Source organism: Lynx canadensis, chromosome D2, assembly GCF_007474595.2.
Source record: "Lynx canadensis isolate LIC74 chromosome D2, mLynCan4.pri.v2, whole genome shotgun sequence".
Classification (NCBI taxonomy): domain Eukaryota; kingdom Metazoa; phylum Chordata; class Mammalia; order Carnivora; family Felidae; genus Lynx; species Lynx canadensis.
In genome coordinates this window covers 75,764,497-75,783,083 of record NC_044313.2, presented here as the reverse complement: position 1 = coordinate 75,783,083, position 18,587 = coordinate 75,764,497, and the positions used below count along the sequence as shown (strand labels likewise).

Below are 18,587 nucleotides of genomic sequence, written 5' to 3'. Positions count from 1 at the left end.
CACTTGGAAGAATTAAGTGGAAATTAAAATTTTCCCAGGAAACATGATAGCAAAATCAGGATTAAGCATGTCGTAAAGTTATTTTGCCTAAAACACTTCTCTTACCACATAATACACCTCAGAATATACCTGTATTTTCTTCAACTTTCAGTCCCCAAAATAGAAGCAAAGATTTATTTTAAAATAAGTCGGCTACAGAGGATGAATGAAAAGGAACTCTTTGACATGAAACACACAATAACTGAGAACTAAGTGACAAAAGCTTCAACCTCATACCGTGGACGTTTGCATCAAGTAGTCATAATCGTCCCGATCATCTGCAAGGACATCTTCCGTGAGCCTTGCAGAATGGCTCGTGCTATAATCTGGCTTTGTTCTTCTAAGCAAAAATCTGAAATATAGTACAGGACTGGGGATCAGCAACATTAAAAATCTCTGCCTACTTAAAACATGTGCGTATCATCAATTTAGTAGAGTGGTTCACAACCAGGGCTATTTTTGTTCCCTAAACTATGCCTTTATCTCCCAGCTGGAGATACTTTTAGTTGACACATTGGGGGTGGGGGGTGGGGGTGGGGGTGTGCCACTGGCATTTAGGGGGTGGAGGCCAGGGATGTGACTAAATATCCTTCAATTAACATGGCGGACTCTCACAACAAATAATTATCTGAACTACAGTGTCAATCACGCTGATCTGGAGAAATTAAGATTTAGTGCAAAAAAGGATGCTAAAATCACTTGTCTTGTGTCTATAAAAAATACCATTTAGAGAGAATACTTTAAGTTTCAACCAAGAACGTAAATATAAACATCTTAAAAACTCTTTGGAGAAAATACTTGTAAATTATATATAAGGGGTTAATATCCAGAGTATATAAAGAAATCCTACAACTCAAAAACAAAGAAGCAAATAACCCAGTAAAAAAAATGGGCAAAGAACCTGAAAAGACGTTTCTCCAAAGATGATATACAAATGGCCTAGAAGTATATGAAAAGATGTTCAAGATCACTGAACATCAGGAAAATGCAAATCAAAACCACAAGAAGACACTAATTCACAGCCACTAGGAGGGCCATCATCAAAAAGACAGAAAGTAACAAGTGTTGACGAGAATGTGGAGAAATTGAACCCTCGTGCAGTGTTGGTGGGAATGTAAAATGGCGCAGCTGCTGTGGGAAACAGCATGAAGGTTCCTCACAAACTTAAACACAGAACTAGCAGCAACCACACTTCTGGGTATGTATGAAAAGTAATTTAAAGCAGGGCCTCAAAAATACATGTGCACACGCAGTTCACATCGGCACTATTCACAATAGCTAAGAGGAAGAATCAACCCAAATATCCATCAACAGACAGATGGATAAGCAAAATATGTACATACAGAGTGGGGTATTACTCAGCCTTACAAAGGAAGGAAATTCTGGTACGTGCAGTGACATGGGTGAACCTTGAGGATATTAGGCTGAGTTAAGCCAATCCCACACAGAAGAGAAAAACACAGTATGAATCCACATTTATAAAGTGGTCAAATTCATAGAAATAAAAAGGAGAATGGGGATTACAAGACGCTAGGGGGAGGTGGAAAAGGAGAGTTGTCTAATGGGTAGAGAGTTTCAATTTTGCAAGCTGAGAAAGTTCTGAAGACCTGTTTCATGACTATGTGAACATGCTTAACGCTACACAACCATACACTTAAAAAATGGTTTAAATGGTAGATTTTGTTAGGTGTTTCTCACCACGATAAAAAAAGTGCCTTAAATAAGTAACTTCCGGGATAGATTATGTCTGTGGTAACAAATTCGATGACAAACAGGTTGCGTTACTGTCGCCTGTCCAATCCTTTATACGTAAAGGAGAAGGAGAGGGAAGGACAAATGGACCCTGGGAAATCCCTCACTCTGTACCCCTCCCCACAAAATAACTGCATATTTGAAATTATGTTCCATGTATCAATGACCTTTGTTTCAGACGAGAGGGCTTTTCCTGAGCATAGTCTTTGTGGTTATTAAACTCTGGTTTTGTGGCTTCCTTGTCTTTGTCAACACGGTCTGGCACCAGATGGCCATGAGCTGTCTTCATTAGAACCTCAAAGTCAGAATCTGCATCGTAATCCTCCAGATCATTCTTGGGCCCAAAGAGGCCGGCACCTGGGAGCCCGCCTGCCACCGTCTTGGAGAAAACCTCGGCACACTCGATTGGCATGCTCAGGCGATAGAACATGATGTCGGCAGTGCTGTTCTGAGCGCCAAAGGACTTCTGGGTGACTTTTAAACACGGAGAACTGTCGATGGTGCCGTCTATTCTGGTCACCTAGCGAATGAAGAAGTAAGTGACAGTTCAAATTCGAATCAACACAGTCAACCTCCTGATGCTAAAGATTGCTAACACACATCACGTCTTTAAAACCCCAAACACGGCCCACACTTGGCATAATTTTGTAAATGATGAGATTAAACACAGGGAGTACTGTGTTCCAGATAGACTCATAGCTCTGCCTTTTTTTCTTTTTAATTCAATTTAGTTAACATGTAGTGTAATAATGATTTCAGGAATAGAATTCAGTGATTCATCACTTACATATGACACCCACTGCTCATCCCAGCAAATGCCCTCCTTAATGCCCATCACTACTTAGCCCATCCCCCCACCCACTGCCCCTCCAACAACCCTTAGTCTGTTCTCTTTATTTAAGAGTCTCTTATGGTTTGGAGTGCTTGGGTGGCTTAGTCGGTTAAGCATCCGACTTCAGCTCAGGTCATGATCTCATGGCTTGTGGGTTTGAGCCCCGAGTCAGGCTCTGTGCTCAGAGGTCAGAACCTGGAGCCTGCTTTGGATTCTGTGTCACTGTCTCTCTCTGCTCCTCCCTCATTCATGCGCTCACTCACTCTCTCTCTCTCTGCTCAAAAATAAATATTAAAACAAAAAATTTTTCATAAAAAAGAGTCTCTATGGTTTGCCTCCCTCTCCGTTTTTATCTTTTTTTTCCTTCCCATCCCCCATGTTCATCTGTTGTTTCTAACTCAAAAGATAGTTTGGAAAATTCATGTTAAAATTACATTCATTCAGACTGAGCCGCTGGTATTGCTTATATAAAAACAGAATTAATTATTGTTAATCAGTCTAATCAGGTGCTCATAAAGTACCTATAATCAGAGCCTCATGCTGTGCTCAGACTCCATTACTGTGTAACACAGTAGGGCCACCTTTTTAAGTAAGTGGCAATAATTGTCCAAGTGGGAATTCCCAAGTGTAAAGACATTCCACCCCTGGCTTTTGGCAACGGTATGGATTTTAAAGAAAAAGCAAACCTCGATATGCTCATGGTTTGAAGGGACCTGGAGAAACTGAGGAAGCCTCTTGCTTAGCCACATGGTAATATCCCTGTTTGTGTTCACAGCAAACGGTTCGTAACCCTCTTGTAAGCCACAGATGGTGAAATATTTCAAGGTGCTGACATCCTTTCCAAAGTTCATCCTGCCCACCTGAGCCACTCCAAGGCTACAGACAGGAATGAATCCTGGGAAGAAAAGAAAAAAACAAAATGTTCCGTATCATTGGTATAAGAGCCTGTTTGTTTGGAATTTCCAAAAGCACCACTCTGGAACTCTCGTCTCTGAGAGAGTCGTCGGTATAAAGTAAAACAGTAGTTCGAGAGAGAGACCACTGTTATTAAGTATTACATGTAAGGGTCAAAAGACCAGTGTTTGCTCATGGTTTACTGAACGTGGCCCCTAGATAAGGTTCTTCTTTTACCCTGGACTCCTGTGAAGAAGGTTAGGTGCTCAGCAGCCCCTCGTCCTCCAGGGATCTTAGGGTGTACAGCAATGGAAGGATGTTGCCATCACACGGCCTCTTAGCTCAGGAGTGCACGGGACTCTCTCAGAAGGAAGGTGAGAAGGAGGGAAATGCCCAAGTGGGTTTGTCCTTCGATCTAGCACAAGCACTTGAAAACGTGCAACTACCAAACACAGCCTAAGCCACAGATTTCTTTGCACATAACTCAAGGGAAAAAGGATTGGAAGCAAAACATTAAAAAAATTTTTTTTGATATTTATTTTTGAGAGAGAGAGAGAGAGAGAGAGAGAGAGAGAGAGAGAGAGAGACAGAGAGAGAGGGAGACACAGAATCTGTAGCAGGCTCCAGGCTCCAAGCTGTCAGCACAGAGCCCAACACAGGGCTTGAACCCACAAACCGTGAGATCATGACCTGAGCCGAAGTCAGACTGCACCACCCAGGCACCGCTTAAATCTTTTTTTAATGTTTATTTTTGAGAGTGAGAGAGCATGTGCGTGCGAGCGGGGGAGTGGCAGAGAGAGAGAGAGACAGAATCCGAAGAAGCAGGCTCCAGGCTCTGAGCTGTCAGCACAGAGCCCGATGCTGGGCTCGGACTCATGAACCATGAGATCATGACCTCGGCTGAAGTCGGACGCTTAACCGACTGAGCCACCCAGGTACCCCTGGGAAGCAACATTTTTAAAGGTTTTCATTTGCTTGTAGCTGCTTTTGATCTATGAAGAAAACTGTGTCCCCCCCTTTTTTCTGGGGTACACTACACCTAAGCGTAGAAAATAAAAATAAAAATAAATAAATAAGTAAATAAATTTTCAGATGTAGTTGCTAAAAATCCCACTGAAACTCCTCCATCTGTCCCTTACCCTTTGATGTCACTGCCATTACAGATTAAGCAGGGCAATCCACACCTAACCTAAATAATTAAGACATGAAATTCAAAATGTAAGTTAAAGTAAACAAGAAACGAAATCAAAAGCAACAGCAATAAGCGACGGGGGAAAACCAAAATATTTCATCAGCTAATCTAATGAGTTGCAAGGTTAGTACATCTTCCTGCTACTGAATAAATAGGGGAAAACTTATTAACATTGTTAATTGTTTTTTTGAATTCTTTGGAAACAACAGTCTTTAGCAAAGGGCTGTGATGATCATTTTCAGTGTTGGGGGGTTGCTTAGGTACTCTTCCTTTCCTTCTATAGTGTTTTACACAGAAATTCAAGTAGCATAATAAACAAGGTCAGTATTGGAATGGAGACTACAGAGCAGAGGATGTAACTTACAGATCAAAGAAGCAGTGGATCCTACGAATAAGCCAGCAACTGTCTACCATGATGACTTACGCTTCTTCCTCCGTTAAAATTAGTCAATGTAGGGGCCCCTGGGTTGCTCAGATTGCTAAGCATCCATCTTTGGTTCAAGTCATGATCTTATGACTTGTGAATTCGAGCCCTGCATCAGGTCTGTGCTGACAGCTCAGAGCCTGGAGCCTGCTTGGGGTTCTGTGTCTCCCTCCCTCTCTGCCCCTCCCCCACTCATTCTCTCTCTCTCTCTCTCTCTCTCTCTCTCTCTCTCCCCCTCCCTCCCTCCCTCCCTCAAAAATAAACATTATTTTTTTTAAATTAGTGAATATAAAAGCAATATATAATCCTCAAAATAGCACAAGACAATAAAAATTACATCCTATAATTCATAATGATTTCACGCAGTTTGTATTCATCAATATATACTCAAATAAACAGTTGTATAACAGTGTTACCGGCCAGGAAGCAAGAACACATCCAGCTGTGTTCAAGGAAGCGTGAATGATGAGTTTCTAGTTAAAACTAAAGCCCACAGCTGTGTGTACAGCTGTGACAGCTCTTGAAGTGTCAGTCAAGGGAAATTGTTTTCAATAAGTGTCTAGAAAGGAATCAAAGAAAATGACTGCATAAATACAATAGATCTGAGACAGGTTGAAATACATTTGCGCAAACTGGCATATCTAACATCCATTCGACATAAACTGGGGGATACCAAGACAGAAACATCTCCAATTGTAAATATGCATTTCTTTCTAGCCACATTATATGTAGAAGGAATCCCTACCCTATAAGTGAAGTTATAAATACCCACATAGATCTCTGGGTGTTTGTTATATTAATATCTGAACTTTTCCGCATGTTTGAAATATTTTCATTTATTTTTTTAAGTTCATTTTATTCATTTTGAGACACACACAGAGAGAGAGAGAGAGCACGAGCAGGGGAGGGGCAGAGAGAGGGAGGGAGAAACCTAAGCAGGCCCTATGCTGTCAGTGGGAAGCCCAACTCGGGATATGATCCCACAAAACGTGAGATCATGACCTGAGCCAAAATCAAGAGCCAGATGCTCAACTGACTGAGCCACCCAGGAGCCCCAGGAAATCTTTTCATTTAAAAAACCAAGTAACTAGGGTTGCACACAACGATTTATGTCCCAAACTGTTCACTATGGCTGCATTTATGATCACAGAAAATATTTTGCACACTAAATATGTTTTTCCATTGATATGTAATACTATTTAGCTTTCGAATCTGGTTTTCAAACGGTCATTATATACAAAAATATTCATAGTACATATTATTTTAAGAAAGAAAGATACAGCATATGATTAGTTTTTAAAGATGGAAAGGCAAGGGGCGCCTGGGTGGCTCACTTGGTTGGGCATCTGATTTCGGCTCAGGTCACGATCTCATGGTTTCCCGGGTTCAAGGCCCACGTTGGGCTCTGGGCTGACAGCTCAGAGCCTGGAGCCTGCTTGGGATTCTGTGTCTCCCTCTCTCTCTCTCTGCCCCTTCCCCACTTGTGCTCTCTCTGTCTCTGTCTCTCTCTCAAAAATAATAAACAAACAGTAAAAAATTATTTAAAAAATAGGTGGGAAAGCATTAAAAGTTTTTTAATTAAAAGAAGTTACAGAGGGGCACCTGGGTGGCTCAGTCGGTTGGGCGGCCAACTCTTGATCTCGGCTCAGGTCATGATCCCACGGTTCCTGGGATTGAGCCCCATCTTGGGCTCCAGGCTGACAGTGTGGAGCCTGCTTTGGATTCTCTCTCTGCCTCTTTCTCTGCCCCTCTCCCTCCCCCTCTATCAAAATAAATAAACCTTAACAAAATGTTATACAATGGTGGAATTTTTAACACTCTTGTTCTTTTTCTGTCTCTCAACAGATTTTCTTCAATGAATATGCATTTTACTATAAAAACAACTGACAGATTTTGTGAAAGTCAACTATTCATTTAATAAACTGGAAAACTGGAATATACCTACATCTTCCTCATACAGAAACGTGTACAATCGTGTGGGTAGTGTGGATGGTCCAACAACAAGGGCAGCCTGCTAACACGCAAAGTCTCAATGCTGGTGAGTGTCCAGTGAGTTACCGGAAATCTTGCCAATAAATTTAAACTGGTCCAAGATTTATGTAGAGCAATTTAGTAATGTGCATTAAGACACTTTCAACTATTCATTTCCTTATCCAATAAATATTTATGAGCAGCTACCATGTTCTAGAAACTGGGGACAATAGCTCACTGACACACAGACATCAGCCCAAAGGTTCTCACAGCCTAATGAGGTGGGAAGACAAGGAAAGACATCATACCTCTCGACCCATCTCTGGAGATGGGGTGCTAAGAGCAGAGGAAAAGGAGAGAGAGAAAATTCAGGAAGGTTTCTTAGAGGAGTTCTCACCTAAGACGGTAGACAGGCCTAGATACTAGGAAATGACTTAGATCACAGTTTCAAGTCTGAGAGACCTGCATTAAAATCTTAGTTCCAGCACTTCTCAGCTATTTGCCCTTTGACAGGTTACTGAAATTCTCTAAGCTTTAATCCTTTCTTCTATAACGTCTACCCCATAGATTACAGGTTTTGTTTTTTTTTTTTTTAAGTTTATTTTTGAGAGATAGAATGTGAGTGTGGGAGGGGCAGAGAGAGAGGGAGACACAGAATCCGAAGCAGGCTCCAGGCTCTGAGCTGTCAGCACAGAGGTTGACACGGGTCTCAAACTCACAAACCGTGAGTTCACGACCTATGCTGAAGTTGGATGCTTAGGCGACTGAGCCACCAGGCACGCCCCCACCTCCCGCCATAGATTACAGTTTTAAAAATGAGATCCTCTATGAGCAATGCTTAAAACATGGATGCTCGGTGAACAAAATTAAATTGGGAAAAAAAGAAAAGGTTAAAGAAACTAAATACTCATAATAAGAGAATGGATAATTTTGATACATACACAAAATTAAGTATGTACAGGATTCATCAAGAGGAAACTGTAGGGAGAGAAGAAAACCAAACGGGGAAATAATAACACGTGGTGATTCCATGTGAAGGGTAAACAGGTGTCCATTGAACTATTCTTGCCCTTTTCTGAAAGGCTATTTCTCAAAATATAAAGTTGGCTAAAAAAAATCAAAACCCATATTTGGGGCACCTGGGTGGCTCAGTTGGTTAAGCGTCCAACTTCAGTTCAGGTCATGATCTCACAGTCTGTGGGTTCAAGCCCCCGCATCGGGCTCTGTGCTGACGGCTCCGAGCCTGGATCCTGCTTCGGATTCTGCGTCTCCCTTTTTTTCTGCCCCTCCCCTGCTTGTGCTCTGTCTCTCTCTCTCTCTCTCTCTCTCAAAATTAAATAAACTTAAAAAATTTTTTTTTCAAGCTATGTAAAATGTTTTTATATCTTGGAACAACATATATAATATTAAGTTAAAAAGCTGGCTGTGGAAATTTATTTTTCCATATCAATGCTTTAAATGGGGAAAAAAATACATGAAAGCCAAATTTCTCTCTGGGTAGTGGGGATATATATAGCTTTTAGCCATTTTTGTTACACTTCTTTGTATTTTCCAAATATTTGACAAGAATTTGTTACTTTTTATTTATTTATTTATTTATTAAAAAAATTTTTTTTTCAACGTTTATTTATTTTTGGGACAGAGAGAGACAGAGCATGAACGGGGGAGGGGCAGACAGAGAGGGAGACACAGAATCGGAAACAGGCTCCAGGCTCTGAGCCATCAGCCCAGAGCCCGACGCGGGGCTCGAACTTACAGACCGCGAGATCGTGACCTGGCTGAAGTCGGACGCTTAACCGACTGCGCCACCCAGGCGCCCCTACTTTTTAATAAACAGATACAATTTTTCATTAATTTATGGCAGATGTAGACTTGTAGATGATATTTTTACTACTTTGCTATCTTAGTCCTCTTTAAAGGAAGGTATTAAGAAAGTATATCCAGAATTAGAAATTTTTTTCTTTTTAATTTACATGAAGCTGAACTGAATAAAAATTAAATCATACTGTGACTTCTGAAGATGGAGTTTTAGTAACTTCTGTGATAATAAGAACCAATATTTCTATAAATAATATGTTTTTACATTAGCATACATACAGCAAGAACAACTAGACAGCAATGACATCAGAGAACAAAGAGTGGAAGAAAACTACAGGTACTTTTTGGTCACGGGACAAAAGGGCCAGAGCTCAGTCACTTCTAGTTGGCCAGTACTTGGCAAAGGGCACCGTAAATAAAGGTGCAGACAATGGATGACATGGCCATCACACGAGGCTACCTAGTAGTGACTAATGTTCCCTGAGTGTTTATCTGATGTGCATCTCACTGAACACGAACAACCATTTGGTGAGACAGGAATCGTTACCACTTTCTAGACAAGGCAACCCACATTTTAGCTGAAATCACTTGCTCACAACTGGGTGGCCGGAAAGGAAACCCAGGCCTGCCAGATCCTACGATCCACACTTTAAGCCAGGGCCATAAATAAGCAGAGAGTAGAGATATTAGGTTTTGTGGGCCAAACTACTCAAACCTCAGTTGAAGTGTAAAAGTGGCCACAGACAGTATATAAATGAATAAGCATGACTGTATTCCAATAAAACTTTATTTACAGAAACAGGTGGCAGGCTGGATCTGGTTCTCAGGCCTTAGTATGCCGACCCCTGCTCTAAGTCACTGTTGAACCCTGTCTCCATTTAGAATCAGGTCTTACCATTCAGCAAATATTTAATGAATACTTGGCATGTGCCAAGATCTGTTCTTGGCTGGAGATATAGCTGTGAGCAGACTGGAAAGAGTCCCTAACCCTCTGGAGCTTACCTTTGTGTAGGCATAACAAGTAAATAGTTATATCTATATCTATAGAGTACACATTTATATAGATATAGATATAACTATGCACACAAACACATATACACACACAAAGTATATAATACAAAGTATATATAACGTATATATGATATGATATGATATGATATGATATAATATATTATCATACATAATATAATGTCAAGAAATGACAAACGCAATCAAGACTGACTGAATGCTTGCCATAAATTAAACAAGATGGGTTGATAAATGACATCACTCTTAATAACTGCCCATAGCAAAACATGATGATTGAGGTTCAGTTCTTTGTTAGTTTGAAATAAGCTGAACACACAAATATCCCAACACAATAAAACAGACGTCCACGCAAGTTACATATGCCAGCACACACTCAGGCAGACGTAAAGTTTGGTCCTACCTTCCTATGTTTTATGTTCCCAATCTTCTACTCCAGTCACCTTAACTGACATCTTGCGAGTAACAAAGCCTCATGATATCTAAGGGAACTTTTCTTCCTGGCCGGGGATCTTAAATTAGTACCCATGAGTCCAACTGGTTTCCTGGGGCTGTGCCAGACCCACCCTAAGCATTTGTAAATTTGTTAAAACAGCAGCTACGACGTATGGTTCAACTGTTTCCTCCAGCAAAAGACAGATGGCTTCAGCAAATTTTAACTTTCTCCGTTGACGAGCCACCCTGCGCCGGAGCAGAGGGGTGTGTGATGAGTGTGCATGTCCACCAAGGCACTGGCAGTCACAAGGATGTGGGGGTGTGACGCAGGCGTGAAATCTGTGGCGGGGGCTAAAATGAAAGAAGATAAAGCAGATCACAAGCATACCAGCTTGTTGTAAGAACATATGGTTTCAGACTTTGAAATTTCTGGACTACAGATACGGATCCTCATTTATAACCCAACCAAATGGCCAAAACCAGTAAAAATGGCCGACATTACACCAAAATGTAAGTTTGAATTATTTGGTCAGAAGAAAGGATAACACTTAATAGCACCTTAGTATGTGCCAGGTAATATATAAACACTTTTCCATTTATTATTAAATATTAACCCCATTTTTCAAGATGAGGAACCAAGTAAGACGTTAAAACATTTGTCTCAGGCCCTACAGCGAATAAAATAGGAAGTGAGAATTTGAATCAAGAATGGAGAAGGAGGGCAAAATAAAAACAAGACATACTTGCCTTAGATTTCTGGGATCTTAAGAACTAGAAGGGGCATAAACCGATCACTTCCAGTCAGAGCTTTTTATTTTAGGGAAATGAAAACAGAGAAGCCATTTGCCCAACGTCACACAAGAATTATTATTTTCAGAACTGGGTCTAGAATCCAGGGCTTCAGACATGAAATCTGCCGCTTCTATTCCACGTTGGCTTGGAAAATGAATTAACAAATAAACTAAGTGTATTAACAAATACACTAAAATTCCATAGGGAATTTACTATGTTTTAGGCTCTTTAGTGTGCAGACTTCGTAATATCAGCTTTGGCATAATAGGGACACCCCCATACTTTCTTCCTGGTTCTTGGTTCACTTTGGATCATCAAGGTCATTAGGAATTTTATTTTTGACCCTGAATACTAGCAAGTGTCCCTCTTCACCAATGTATACAATGTTACTGTCAATTAACTGCCCAGTTTAAGGAGAGTTTGGTTTTCACTGAGCTCACCAATCATTTCCCGATGCCCCATATAACATGTACAGAAAATAGACATGTAAACTCAAAAGACAGAAATTAGATCATCTGAAATTTAACTCTAGGCAATCAAAATAAACATTCTCCTCATTTGTTAATGTAGCGCACAGTGAAGAGTTTTATTCCTGGACACGTCCAGAGAATTCGAGGATCTCTCTTTCCTGATTCTAGACAAAACTATGAAACCAATTATGCTAGTTCCTGACATCTTCATACTCTAGAATTTGTCCACCACTTTATAACTGATGCTTTTATCTTCACTCCAAATATCCAATGTCCCAACACAATTCTTTGGCTGTTTGGACGGCCCCACGGCAGTGACTCAAAGTCCTGACTTCTACCCATGAGTACTGATTTTTAATTAGGGAGATCCTTCATAAGTTATTGTCCCAGGTCTGATAACAGACATGCATCTCAGGTCTGTTATCAATGGCAGGTTTTTTAGAGTGACACTAGTGACAGAAAGGACTTATGGGGGAGCCAGAAGGCTGGGATCTGGGATGGTGCAATCCTTGTACTCTTGTGTCATGTTGAAAATCTTCTTAATGAGCCACATGATTCCACTGAGCAGTTAATCTGTTGTAATATTTCCACTGAGTGTGAAAATATTGTAAGTACAGTCCAACAGTTCTATATTCTGCCTCTTTTTTAAAGGTAGCATGGTATCATCAGTGATGGAAAGTGTTCCTTCCCTCTCCTTAGAGGTCTTCTCAACCAAAAGCTATGTGATTATTTCAATTCCGACAATATCCTTCTCTTTTGCTTCCGACAATATTTCTTTAGTCTAAACGAGTCTAAACCCCATGCAGACTCAGCACCAGGAATTCTGCTCACTGTCCTCCCAGGTGGCAGATATGACATGGAAAGCCTCACTTCTGGATTTGATTATAATGATTACAGATGCAGACCCCGAGGACTCCGAACTGATCTTTAGTTACAGAAGAGCCGACAAGGTTGAAAAAGCTCCAGTGTGATGAGCCACTTACACAACACAAGATAGGCACCTACAGCCAACTTTGTAAAATGCAGGTAATCTGACAAAATAACTGCTCTTTCACCATATGGCAAGATTTTAAATGACTCTTACTTGCTTTAAATTAAGGGTACGATGAGCTCTTCAAACTATGGCTAACAGGAGGCTCGGCACTCAGGAGTAAATCAAGAGTGATACTAGGTGAGCAGGGGCTACATGTAGGGGGGGGCAGCGTAAAAGTTTGCTGGGGCTGCCATGACAAAATAGCACGGACTAGGCGGCTTAAACAACAGAAACTGATTCTCACAAGTCCAAGATCAAGGTGTCCGCAGGTCTGGTTTCTCCTGAGGTCTCTCTCCTTGGCTTGCGGATGGCCACCATCCATGGCCTTTCCTCTGTGCATGGGCACCAACCCCCCCCCCCCGCCCCCGACGTCTCCTTGTTTTCTTATAAGGACCAGTCATTGTGGAGTAGGGCCTGACCCTTATGACCTCATCTAACCTTAATTAGTTCTTTATTTTTTAAAAAAATATTAAATTTTTTTTAATGTTTTGTTTGTTTTTAAGAGAAAGAGAGAGACACACACACACAGACTGCGAGTGGGGGAGGGGCAGAGAGAGAGGAAGACATAGAGTCTGAAGCAAGCTCCAGGATCTGAGCTGTCAGTGCAGAGCCCGGTGCAGGGCTCAAACTCACAAACCATGAGATCATGACCTGAGCCAAAGTCTGATGCTTAACCGACTGAGTCACCAACGTGCTCCTTAATTATTATTTTAAAGGCCCAAATATAGTCACATTAGGGGGTTAAGGGCTCAACATATGAATTTGGATGGGGGTGAGGCACAATTCAGTCCATAACAGGGACACAGACGTGGTTGCATTCAGAATGCTGTATTCACCAGCAGACACATCTTCTCTGAAGCCGTGCCTGCTGAGTCCCAAGGGACCCTGAAGGAATCTGTGGATTAGAAGAATCTGACTTCTAGGAGGAATTTCATTTAATACTCTCACAAGGCGTTTTTTCCTCTTTTTTTATAAGGAAGCAAAACTGATTTTTCACACACTTCGGGAGATAGCAAGCCCCAGCAGAAGATGTGCCTCCATCTTCATAGTAGTAAGAACTGGCTCATACTGCATGCATTCTTGAAAGAAGTGTGGGACACACATTATGTATTCCAGAAAATTCTGTGCACCATCGTCCCCGTGACCTCAATGTGCCAGGTAAACGTCATACTATTCCCATGTTTTCACCAACGTTCCTTTGTCTTTCTATTTCCTTTTTTGCTTCACTGTCACTATTTTGTTTTTCTTTCCTTTTTTTTTTTTTTAAAGTTTATTTATTTTTAAAGAGAGAGAGGGAGAGAGAGGATCCCAAGCAGGCTCCCCACTGCCAGTGCAGGGCCTGATGCAGGGCTCAAACTCAGGAACCATGAGATCATGACCTGAGCAGAAATCAAGAGTCAGATCCTTAACCACCTGAGCCACCCCAGTGCCCCTTATTTTGCTTTTCTTACATTTACATTTTTCTTTACATTTATATTTTGTGAGGGAATCTGAAGTTTATGCTACTTGAGAGTTAAGAGAAAGACTGAGAGCCATAAACAACCAAATCAAAGAACGAATAAAGGAGGGAATGTCTTTTAAGTTAGGGCATAACCATGTTCAATACTGACATAATTTTAGGGGGATCTGGTATTTCTTTAGTCTAAACGAGCTTTAATTGGGAGGCTCGGGGATGCACCCTTATTTTTCCTATTGAAATTAGTGATGATTAGTTTTTGACCTATGGAAATTTGCCCTATGAGTGTGCTTTAAGTAATAAAATATCCTCATAAGGCAGGGAAGAGGGCAAAGAGCAAAATAAAAGTGCAATTTATAAGGAGCTGGTACTTGGGACTAAGATTCTGTTTTTTTTTAATTGGGGCACTTGGTTAGATAATGTGTGAACCACAAGATTTCCTTCAGTCCCTCCAGAGACCTAGAGAAAAAACCATTGGTTAGTAGTCTTCCTGGCTTCTTTTCTCTAGGCCAATAAACAGATCTCAGCCTTTGAGATTTTGCATTCTGCTGACACCAAAAAGCAAGAGATAAACCCAAACCAAAAGCTTACCGAGGAAAAGGTCATTTCTCCCTGAGGCCTGGAGCGGCTACAGGTATTCGATGAAGGGCTCTTCCCTCCCTGAGGTGGCCTCAGATTGACCCTAAGGATGGGAAACACTGAAGGGGAAAGAACATGGCCATTGAAGACCATTCCCACTACCTCATCATAACTGCAGACTGGGAGAAGAGATTCCAATGAGATGCACCTCCCCAAAAGGGCTGGTGCACCATTAGAATTCAGAAATCTTTTCAAAAGAATTCTCTTGTGTAGATGTTATGTTGGAATGTGGACAGGGAGACCTCTCCCTGAGACAGGATTCCAGGGAAGGAAGCAACAAGAGGGACCAAGGTAACATGTGGGACACAAGGCGATCAAATATGAGAAAGCTGAAGAAGATGGAGAAAACAGAGAACAGAAGTTGGGGCTGTGGGAAATACGAAGCCATTCATTTTGCCCAGAGGGCCCCCCCATAAACACAGGCACCACACTCTTCAGACACAGGCCATTACTATTCCTTATACTCATACCCATAGTTTCTCTGCTGTAAAAGGAAAGATTCTTCCTGATTTCTTGTGCTGGAGATCACACCCCTCTTCACCTTATCAGGAACTTCATTTCAGTTAATATCATCTCTCAGACTTTTACCATCAATTTCTCCCTCTACTAGGTCATTCCCCAAAGCTCTATGGACATGCTCATGAATCTCGTATTTCTTTAAGAATCTCAAGTGCACAGAAGTGGAAGGTGGATTAATTACAAACTGTTGTTCTTGACGCACTCTTGTCATGACCTGCTTTTGCTTCTTTAGTTGGACTTTTTAAAATACTGTAATTAAGTGGGGTGCGTGGGTGGCTTAGTTGGTTAAGAGTCTGACTTCGGCTCAGGTCGTGATCTCATGGTTCATGGGTTCAAGCTCTGCATCGGGCCCTGGGCTGACAGCTCAGAGCCTGGAGCCTGCTTCAGATTCTGTGTCTCTGTCTCTCTCTGCACCTCCGCAGCTCGTGCTCTGTGTGTGTCTCTCTCTCAAAAATAAATAAACATTAAAAAAAATACTGTAATAAGTGTCTGCTAACCCACCGCCCAATGGAGAAACTAAAGCCTTCACAATAGCCTACATCAACCATATCATGCTGGTGTTCCCATCTCCCTGCCTCCCTCCACCTGAGGAAACCATCATCGCCTTAAATCCTAAAATTAGTACTCTGTTATTTTCTTTATATGTACTTTTAAAATAGACTTAGAAAGTTTTGGTTGCTTCAAGCTTTTACAAAAAATGGTAACATGCTATATTATTCTTGTATTCATTTCCGATTGCTTTTGTAACAAAACACAACAAATTTAGTGGCTTAAAATAAAACCAATTAAGTATTAGCTTATATTTCTGAAGACCAGAAGTCCAAAGTGGATTTTAACTGGGCTACAAACTGTCCACAGGGCTTGTGTTCATTCTGGGGACTCCGGACTCTGGGGGAGAATCTGTTCCCTGCCTTTTCTAGCTTCTAGAGGCTTCCTACTGCCCCTGATGCCTGGCTCTTTACTCCTTCTTCAGAGCCAAGATCTTCAAATCTCTTCACTCTTTCTCTCTTTCCTGCCCACCCCCAACTTCTGCCTCCCTCTTCAAACGACCTGCAAGTGATTACATTGGAGCCACCCAGATAATCGAGGATAATTCTCCAATCTTAAGATTCTTACCTTAATCACTTCTGTAAAATCCCTTTTTCCAGGCAAGGTAATCTATTGAGAGGTTTTAGGGAGTAGAACATGGACGTCTTTGTGGGGCACTGTCTTTGCCTGCCATAGTTCTCTTTCATGACTTACTTCGTTCCTTGAAATATTCCTCTTGTCATCTATCACTACAGTTTCCCAGTTTACTCATCCACTCTCCTACAGGTGCGCACCTGATGGGTCCCTGGCTTTGGCTACTGTGAGCAGTGTTCCTATGCACATTCTTGTTCATGTCCCCTGCTGTAGACATGTATAAATGTCTCTGGGACAACTGGAATAGAATTTCTGGGTCATGGGTATGTAAATACTCAACTTGCAGTGATTCTGTCAAACTTTTTTTTTTTTTTTTCAGCAAGGGCACCAATGTGTACTGTCAAGAGAAAACAGACATAAAATAGCATCTAATTATGGGGTTGCAGTTCCCTGATCATTAATAATAACAAACATTTCCTCAAATGTTTATTGTCCACCTGAATTTCCTCTATGAGATGTCAACTCATGGCTTTTCATCCTTTTTTTTTTTTTTAACAGATTTCAGTTCTTCATGTTCTCTTAATACTAACATTTTTTTCAGTTGTTTACATTGCATTTGAGTCTCTCTACCCCGCTAATAAATTGTGTTTCCATTTTCTTTAAGGTTTTCTTATTGTTCTTTTAATGAAAGTTCTTAAATTTGTACAGATTTACCAGTCATTTATAGTCACTGGTTTTTATTTATATTTGTTTGTTCTACTCTAAAGGAAAGGTTTCCTATCCCCATAGTCTAGAAGATTTGTCTATATTTCCTACTAGGAGTGCAAAGTTTTCCTTTTGGCATTTAAGACCTCAATCCATTTGGGGCTGGCTGTCACATATATGGTGTGAGGAAATTCTCTGATCTCATCTTTTCCATCCAGATCCCCTTTTTCACAATCTTCCTTTCCCCTCCGTTGTGACACTCCACCCATCACATTAGAAGGCTCCATACAAAGTTTAGGTGCCTCGGTGGCTCAGTCGGTTGAGCATCCAACTTTGGCTCAGGTCATGACCTCGCGATCTGCGAGTTCGAGCCCCACAATGGACTCTGTGCTGACAGCTCGGAGCCTGGAATCTACTTCAGATTCTGTGTCTCCCTCTTTCGCTGCCCCTCCCCTGCTCGTGCTCTCTGTCTCAAAAATAAATGTTAAAATAAAATAATAAAATAAAATAAAATAAAATAAAATAAAATAAAATAAAAATAAAAAGAAGGTTCCATACATGTGCTCGTGTTCTGTCATCTCTATTATACTCTACTGATTAACTTGCTTATCCCTGCACTAATACTACTCTGTCTCAATGATAGCTTCAAAATAAATCCATATTTATTTTATCCTTTAAAATAAATATAGTAGGACATATACCCTATCCTTGCTCTTCTTTATCATGATGATCTAGATACTGGAGCCCTTTATTCTTCTATATACATTTGAGAAACATCATGTCAAGCTCCGTGAAAAACTTGTTGAGACTTTGATGAATGAAGCATGATGTTTGGATTGAATCCATACATCAATTTTGAAGAATTAATATCTTAAGCCTGTTGTCTCCTCCATGAACATAATACAGCTCTCATTTATTCAGTAATAAATCTCTTTTTAAAACTACTTTACTAAGGTATGATTGATATATCAAAGGCTATACATACTTAATGTACACAATTTGATGAGTTTTGAGATAAGTATACATCCATGAAATCATCACAATCTATGCCACAGACATATCAGTTATCTCCAAAAGCTTCCTCCTGCTCTCTTATTTTTATCATCATCATCATCAACGTGTGTGTGTGTGTGTGTGTGTGTGTGTGCATGCGCACGCACGTGTGTGGTGTGAGGTAAGAACATTTAACATAAGATCTACCTTCTTTGCAAAGTTTTAGGCATATAATTCAGGCCTATAGTTAACTAAAGGAAGAAGCTCTCTAGGACTTACTCATCTTGTATAACTGGAAGTCTCTATCCTTTGGCTAACACTTCCCCATTTCTCCCTTTCCCTAGCCCCTGGCAGCCACCATTCCACTCTCTGTTTCTAGGAGTTTGACTATTTTGGATTCATCATGTAAATGGTATCATGTAGTACTTAGGATCTGTCTTTCTGTATCTGGCTTATTTCACTTAGTATAATGTCC

General features: G+C 40.8%; 1 protein-coding gene across 6 annotated transcripts in view; it reads right to left on the bottom strand.

Annotated features, from left to right (window-relative positions):
- The window catches only part of RYR2 (ryanodine receptor 2), a 767,906-nt gene that overhangs the window by 251,570 nt on the left and 497,749 nt on the right, over window positions 1-18,587 (bottom strand). For all 6 annotated transcript variants that reach the window (XM_030335594.1, XM_030335595.1, XM_030335590.1 and 3 more), the window contains exons 30-32: window positions 3,310-3,518; window positions 1,959-2,311; window positions 277-391 (exon numbers count right to left, since the gene is read on the bottom strand). In XM_030335594.1, the coding sequence (XP_030191454.1) occupies window positions 277-391; window positions 1,959-2,311; window positions 3,310-3,518 (677 nt within the window). The remainder of the gene's footprint in view (window positions 1-276; window positions 392-1,958; window positions 2,312-3,309; window positions 3,519-18,587) is intronic.